This window comes from Rutilus rutilus (genome assembly GCF_951802725.1).
Source record: "Rutilus rutilus genome assembly, chromosome: 4".
In the NCBI taxonomy this organism is placed as follows: Eukaryota; Metazoa; Chordata; class Actinopteri; order Cypriniformes; family Leuciscidae; genus Rutilus; species Rutilus rutilus.
This window is the reverse complement of record NC_140212.1, coordinates 1,415,313-1,422,812: the sequence shown is the minus strand read 5'-3', so window position 1 is coordinate 1,422,812 and position 7,500 is coordinate 1,415,313. Positions and strand designations below refer to the sequence as shown.

At 41.0% G+C, this 7,500-nt stretch overlaps 1 protein-coding gene across 1 annotated transcript in view; it reads left to right on the top strand.

Annotated features, from left to right (window-relative positions):
• upf2 (UPF2 regulator of nonsense mediated mRNA decay) overlaps positions 1 to 7,500 on the top strand; it is a 32,897-nt gene that overhangs the window by 513 nt on the left and 24,884 nt on the right. Inside the window, exons 2-5 of the mRNA XM_084407145.1 lie at positions 926 to 1,282; positions 3,147 to 3,926; positions 5,751 to 5,911; positions 5,994 to 6,170. Of these exons, the coding sequence (XP_084263271.1) occupies positions 933 to 1,282; positions 3,147 to 3,926; positions 5,751 to 5,911; positions 5,994 to 6,170 (1,468 nt within the window). The 5' untranslated portion in view covers positions 926 to 932. The remainder of the gene's footprint in view (positions 1 to 925; positions 1,283 to 3,146; positions 3,927 to 5,750; positions 5,912 to 5,993; positions 6,171 to 7,500) is intronic.

Below are 7,500 nucleotides of genomic sequence, written 5' to 3'. Positions count from 1 at the left end.
ACAGTCAGGGGTTGAACTTCTGATGTGTGTGTGTGAATTTGCTATTCGAGTATGTCAGAGAGTGTTTGTGTGTGTTTCCGGTTGACTGGGCCGACAGGATCGGTTCTGCTGAACACGAACCCGCACGTGCATCTCAACAACTATAATCTTTAGATCTGAGATGTTCAGTTCTGCATCTGGAAATACTCCTCCCTGCAGAGTTTATGATTAATTAATCACTACCTAATCAAACACACCTGTACCAGCTGATCACGTGATCATGATTGTCAGGTGTGTGTGAGGAGGCGTGGCACTAAACCTGACCTGTCCTGCGTCAGTGTTTCTCTTTCATAAGCAGATCTTCTGTGTATGAAATACCAGGATAATTACTGCAGTGGACAACATGTGCAGTCTGGGACAACATTTCCCATGATGCAGTAGTAACCATACAGATTATCCAGATTGTGCCTTGCATAATATTTTTCTATGCAAAATTTGTTAAAAAGTGAAAAATATTTTTTAAAAACAGTATGCAATATACAAAATTTGATTAAATGTGCAAAATATAAATAAATAAAACTTTATTATAATTAGTGCAACATTTTATTACAAGTGCTAAATCATATAAAAAGTCAAATAAAAAAGTCATATACAGTGTATTTTTCAGTGCAAAATTGCTTGAGTGCAATTATAAAAACTTAAATACACACATTTTTGTCATATGCAAAATTTTATTAAGTGTGCAAATGCGAAATATTATTAAAAACAGTATGCCGAATGCATATACAGTATATATTTTAATGCAAAATTAGTTTAAAAGTGTAAAATATTTATGCAATATACAGTGTAGAATTCTAGCGCTCCATTCCAAACACCGCTCTTGACTCTTTACTTGTGCAGTTATTATCAGATATTGTTTAATTTGAAGTATTGTGATGTTTTGCAGTAGCAGCATGCCTGCTGAACGTAAGAAGTCCGTCAACATGGAGGAGAGAGAGACCGGCTCCTTCAGCAACAAGGACAGAGACGCCACCGCCTCCCGCGAGAAGAGCAAAGACGAGAGCAAGATGAGCGGAAAGAAGGACGGAGGCAAGACGGCAGAAGACAAGAAGAGACGGGCCGAGGAGGAGAAGAGAAAGAAGGAGGAGAAGGAGCGGAAGAAGAAAGAGGAGGACAAGCAGAGAGCAGAGGAGGAGCAGAGGAAGAAAGAGGAGGAGGAGAAGAGACAGCAGGAGGAGCAGGAGAAGAAGCTGCTGGAGGAAGAAGCCAAACGACAGAAAGAGGAAGAGGCTGCGCAGCTGAAGTAAGAGCGCAGGGATTCTCCACTCCAAATACTAGATTCATGCGTCTCTATCAGATTCTTACATTTAATTAAACAACTCAATGAGGATAATATAGGCTGTTTCCAATCAAATGAAATCAGTGTCAGTAAAATCCAGAAGTGACACAGAAGCTGCATCTAGATGTACTTACACTATAAGATAATATTTTAAATATTGAAATTGAAAAATGAATTGATACTTTAAAGGGTAACTAAACCCCTGGTCAGAGCCTGACTCCACCCACTGGCAATATTTGAAAAATGCTAGAAAAGTGGGCAGACCCCAACGGAGATAGAGGGGACGAACCGTGAGCGGAAGGGCGTGCACCTGAGAGTCCTGCTGTCAGACTGTCTAAAATGGAGAGTTTGCTCACAGGGTCGCAAGACGACGTAAATATGCATCTGATGAGTTTTATCGAGTTGATGTCAATAGCGCGCGCTCTGTATAGGCATATTCATATTTTGCAGCTCTGTGAAAAAATCCAGCAAAATGCGCCGACGCGTTTGTCGACCCCAGAGGATTAACTTTAGCCCAACCATAAATTGTGATTAAAATATATATGATCACTGATTCACTCACATCAAGACGCCGCTGCGGTGGTGGAGTCCATGCAGGATCGAGGAACAGCGTTTGGCACTGCGTCGCTGTTCAGCGTGAGCTGTGTGGAGAAGCCAATGTCCACCTCTATTGTATCGTTGGAAAAGCAATTCCGCGTAAAATGCAGGTTTTACACTCACGGTCTTCCAGGCCAAGTGCATGCAAACACTGGCGCCTAATTTCCAAGTCTGCTGGAAAGCTATGCAGTTGCACCCAGCAACACTATACCTACCACTGTACTAAATACAGATAAATCTACGCTAGCTCATCCGAGGGCGTGGTGAGCTCGTACCAAGGGAGGGCGTGGTGAGCTGGAACCAGCCTACGTCACGCAGTACCGTTTACGTCACGCAGTACCGCAACATCCAATAGGAAAATTCAACTGTAGTAGCCACCGTTCAACCTGAAGAGGGCAGCACTCAGACGTTTTTACACCATATATTGTAGAATTAAAACACTTTATACCCAAATGTCAAAAAAGTTACTCGAATCAATGAACAACACTAATAAAGCCCCATTCTTACAGATCATTAACAAAAAAAAGTTGGTTTAGGGTTTAGTTACCCTTTAATATGAAACTAAACCACCAGTAGGTGGCGGAAAGTCACTGTCTTAATGAGTGAGTCACTGAGTCATTCATTCAACTGATTCGTTCAAACAGTTGACTGTTGCAAAAATGGGAACTCTTACTATTTCTGCCATAGAGGGATATGGTAAAAGTAGTAAGAGTAGTATACTAGCATGCGGTCGAATTCAGCAAGTATTTATGAATGGATCATTGATTGATTCGTTCAAAAATACTGATTCATTCAGAAATGAAAAATGTGTTTTGCTCTGAGACGAACAATCGTGGCTTCGTCTGGAACTCTTTTCGTTGGTGAAAAAGAGCAAAAGCATAAAGAGCAACTCGCATTTTAAACACGCAAGGTGATATTGCTGAAATGTATCTTATATATTTAAAATAATGTATAGGCCACTCTTTACTGGTAACATCAGACATTTGGCATTATCAGGACCCACAAATATGCATTTTATTCAACATTATATATAGTAGTTTAGTTTAAGTAACTTTCCACGATAAATATTGTCACTCTGGGCATCTTTACAATAGTCTACAGGGGGAATTTGCATATTGCTAAGGCACTTTTAGGTAAATTGCCGCCTTATATCTCTAAACTCTTATTTGCATTGCGATGTATTGTGACGCGATGTATTGTCACACCCCTAGTTTGTTCTGTGTTTGATCAGGGAGAAGGAGGAGGCCGATCAGCTCCAGCAGGAGGCGTGGGAGCGTCATCATGGCAGGAAGGAGCTGCGAGTGAAAAACCAGCACGTTCAGGAGACTCGACCAGAGGAGGCTTTCTTCAGTCGCCTGGACTCCAGCCTGAAGAAGAACACGGCCTTCGTCAAGAAGCTGCGCACGCTCACGGAGCAGCAGCGCGCCTCGCTGTCGCAGGACTTCGACTCGCTCAACCTCAGCAAGTACATCGGCGAGGCCGTGAGCTCCATGGTGGAGGCCAAGCTGAAGATCTCAGACGTGGGTTGTGCTGTTCACCTCTGCTCTCTGTTCCACCAGCGATACGCTGAGTTCGCTCCGCTGCTTCTGGGAGCCTGGAAGAGACACTTCGAGGCTAGAAAGGAGGAAAAGGCGCCTAACGTGAGCAAGTTGCGCACCGACCTGCGCTTTATCGCTGAGCTCACCATCGTGGGCCTGTTCACTGATAAAGAAGGGCTTTCGCTCATTTACGAGCAGCTGAAGAACATCATCAGCACCGATCGAGAGACGCACACACACGTGTCTGTCATCATCAGCTTCTGCAAGCACTGCGGAGACGACATCGCCGGGCTGATGCCGAGGAAAGTCAAGAACGCCATCGAGAAGTTCGGCTTGTCGTTCCCTCCGAGCCAGATCATTAATGCGGAGAAGCAGCAGCCGTTCCAGAATCTGCTGAGAGAGTATTTCACATCTCTCACCAAACACCTGAAGAAAGACCACCGGGAACTGCAGAACATCGAGAGGCAGAACAGGTCGGTTTGTATATCCAGCCTTTTCACGTTTCCGGGGTTCTCAGAAGCCGAAGTCGGCATAGTTGGCTGAAGGTCTGTAGTCGTGAACGGATGTTTTGAGACAGAACAGGTCGGTTTGTATTAGGGCTGAACGATTTTGGAAAATAATCTAATTGTTCATTTTTCTTTATCTTCTGTAATATTCAACAAAAACGAGCAATAAACCATTGTATAGTAGGGGTGGGAATCTTTAGGGATGTCATGATCCGATCCGATTCTGGGAGTCACGATCCAATTCCAAAACTATTCTTGATCTAATTTTTATTCTTATGAATTCATCTTATAAATAAAACTCCCTTTTTGTATATGGACCCTTTTCACATGTCCAGGGTTCTCAGAAGCCGAAGTCGTCATAGTTGGCTGAAGGTCTGTAGTCGTGAACGGACACTACAGCAAAACATTTTTTGCGTTCTCGTTTTGCTCTAATAGCAGAAATCCACATTGGCATTTCTATGACCTTCGGAAAGAGAAAAGAAATACAGAGAGATTGATTGTGTGGGTCAGAAAGACATGGAAGCTTGTTTCCACCACAGAATAAAACATTTTTAAAAGATAATTGCGGCTTTTTATCTCACAATTGTGTGAAATAAAGTCTCAATTGCGAGTTATAAAGTCCAATTTTAAGTGGAAAAAATATGACTTTTTCACAATTGTGAGAGAAAAAGTTATTTACCTTTTTATCCGCAATTACCTTTTTAATTTTTTATTCTGTGGCAGAAACAAGCTTCCATAGAAAGATGTCAGGATGCTTGATGATCTTATCTACTGCCTTTTTTCCTATCACACATTCTAGTAATCTTAATAAATTAGCTATCATTTTAAAGCTTAAACGCAACAAAAGTAAAAAAAAAAAAAAGAAGCTTTTTAAGCTTAAAAACAAACTACGTTTTTTTTTTTATTAAAGCAAAATTACTAAAGCTTTAACTCAATTAAAAATGAAAACAGAAAATATAAAAATAAAAAGATGATCAAAATATTAACAGAAACTGTAAAATAGTATCTCAATGATACTACAATATTGTTTAATTCAGCTCAGAAGTGGCACAAATGCATTTACTTCAATTACAGTTGCATTAATAATGTGATGGAATAACTTCCATTATTCAAAAATAAAATGATAATTTAGAGATTAAACTAAAACTGCCAGGAGGGGGAGGCGGTGTTATTTTAGTTTGTATTCTAGTTTTATTAATATTTTTTATTATATTTTTCTAGTTTTCTTGTTAATTTTGAGTTTAGTTATGTGTTTTTTTTTATTGTTTTTTTTTAATTTACATATTGCTATTTATGTTTAATTTATTTTTATTTCAGTTTTAATTTTAGTTGTAATTTATTTCCAGAGTTAGGCTAATAATTTCAGTGCTAAAACTTTGTCAAATTTATTGCCAAGGCAACATTTAAAATTTTCGTCCAAAGTTTTTCAATAAATTTTTATATTTGATATCAGCTTTATTCCAATTAACAGAAATGTTTTAATAGTTTTAGTAAAAAATAACAGCCGTGAGTGTCGGCTAACCCCTGTCTTAATGAGTGAGTCATCGAATCATTAACTCAATTCATAAATGAAGTCACTTCTGTCTTTATCAAAGGGTCATTGAATCATTCACTCAAACGATTCGTTCACTGTGTTGCTCAGAGACGCTCCATGCTTTTGCTCCGGCTTTGTTTGAAAGTATTTTATTGCTGTTATAACTGCATTTTAATGAGCTACATCACGTATGCGCTACTTTTTTGTTATGTTTTTGCAATGGACGGCTGTCACAGCTCCTGTTTGTGTCTCTGTAGGCGTATCCTGCACTCTAAAGGAGAGCTCAGCGAGGACAGACACAAGCAGTACGAGGAGTTCGCCACCTCTTATCAGAAGCTGCTGGCCAACACTCAAACTCTGGCCGATCTGCTGGACGAGAACATGCCTGAACTCCCTCTGGATAAAACCGTCCAGGAAGGTACGAGCGCCAGCACGACTTCTCCTGTGAATCTGGGATTTTGTCTCGGCATGCTCGTGATTTGTTGTCTTGTGTGTGGCAGAACACGGTCCGGGCATCGATATCTTTACACCGGGAAAACCGGGAGAGTACGATCTGGAAGGAGGCATCTGGGAGGACGAGGACGCTCGTAACTTCTACGAGAACATGGTGGATCTGAAGGCATTTGTTCCTGCCATCCTCTTCAAGGACAACGAGAAGAGCAGCCAGAACAGCAAAGGTACTGAATGGTTTAGAAAAGTCCTGCATGGACAAGATGGAATACTTGCATAACTTGTACCAGAACGCAGTATGTACTTATTGATTAAAAGTGGTCCTATTAGTTTTTTACACACTTTAGTGTGTAATGTTGCTGTTTGAGCATGAAAAATGTTTCCAAAGTCCCTCCAGCGGGAGTTCTTCTCTATATCAGTGTCAGTAGCTGCGTTTACATGGACACAATCGGAATGAAATCAATCCGATTGATGAATCCGAACAAGGTGTTTACATGAATGATAAATAAAGTAATCGGGTTGATGTGCGCGTTTATATGTCACAAGTTTCAAATCGGATCTGATGTTTTGACATGCGCACACTGCACGAATATACAGAGTTTCCCGCTTTTCGCACATAAATATTCTCCTCTATTGGTTCTTTATTTGTTTTAAAAAGCAGACGTAATATTAATTCGTCTCTGGTCATAATTTAGAGCATATTAACCGTTTTGCCGTGCTGCTTATTGATCACGCAGTTAAAATGCCCCTCCTCTCCCCGCGGCCAAAACCAGTCGTCTGTGGATGAGAATCCAAAACAAGGACTGGTGGGACGTTGTCCTGCTTCACTTCACAGACGCGCGAGTGAAATGAGAATTTTAGAATGACGGGAAACTTATTAATATGACACTTTATTCAACAGGAAGAACAGCTCGTTCCGCGCGTCATACCTCATTACGCTAGTTAACGTCATTGCACATGCGCAGTCCTTTCAGTTTCGGTTTTCAATCCGATCAAGTGTTTACATGTTCTCTCGATCGGATTACAAAAGGGATAAACCACCCCTTTCAATCCGATCGAAATTTCATTCGGATCGAGCTCAATCGGATCGATTAAGGTGTTTACATGAAGGTTTTTTAGTCCGATTGAGCCGTCAATCCGATTATAAGTGTCCATGTAAACGCAGCTAGTGTTTCTGAACTCCTGAAACGCCTCCATTGTGGTCTTGAGTTTCTTCCGGGAACGAACACGTCACAATATTCCTCATTTAAATAATTCATGTGCAGAATAAAGGCGCGGGGCCTGGCTGAGTTAGTTAGTAGTGTGTTAAACTGGCGGTTATGGTACGGCGGGACATTTCCCAAACACACTCGAAGCGCTCGACCAATCACAACACACTGCTCCAGCCGACCAATCAGAGCACAGTGTGCTTTTCAGAAGGAGGGGCTTCATAGAGACAGGAACTAAACAGAGCGTTACTGACAGACTGGGAAGAGAGGAGCCGCAACAATGGAGAATATGAGGAAAATAATCAACATTCAAGCAGGAAAACCTGATCTAGTAGAGCCTGAAAACAAA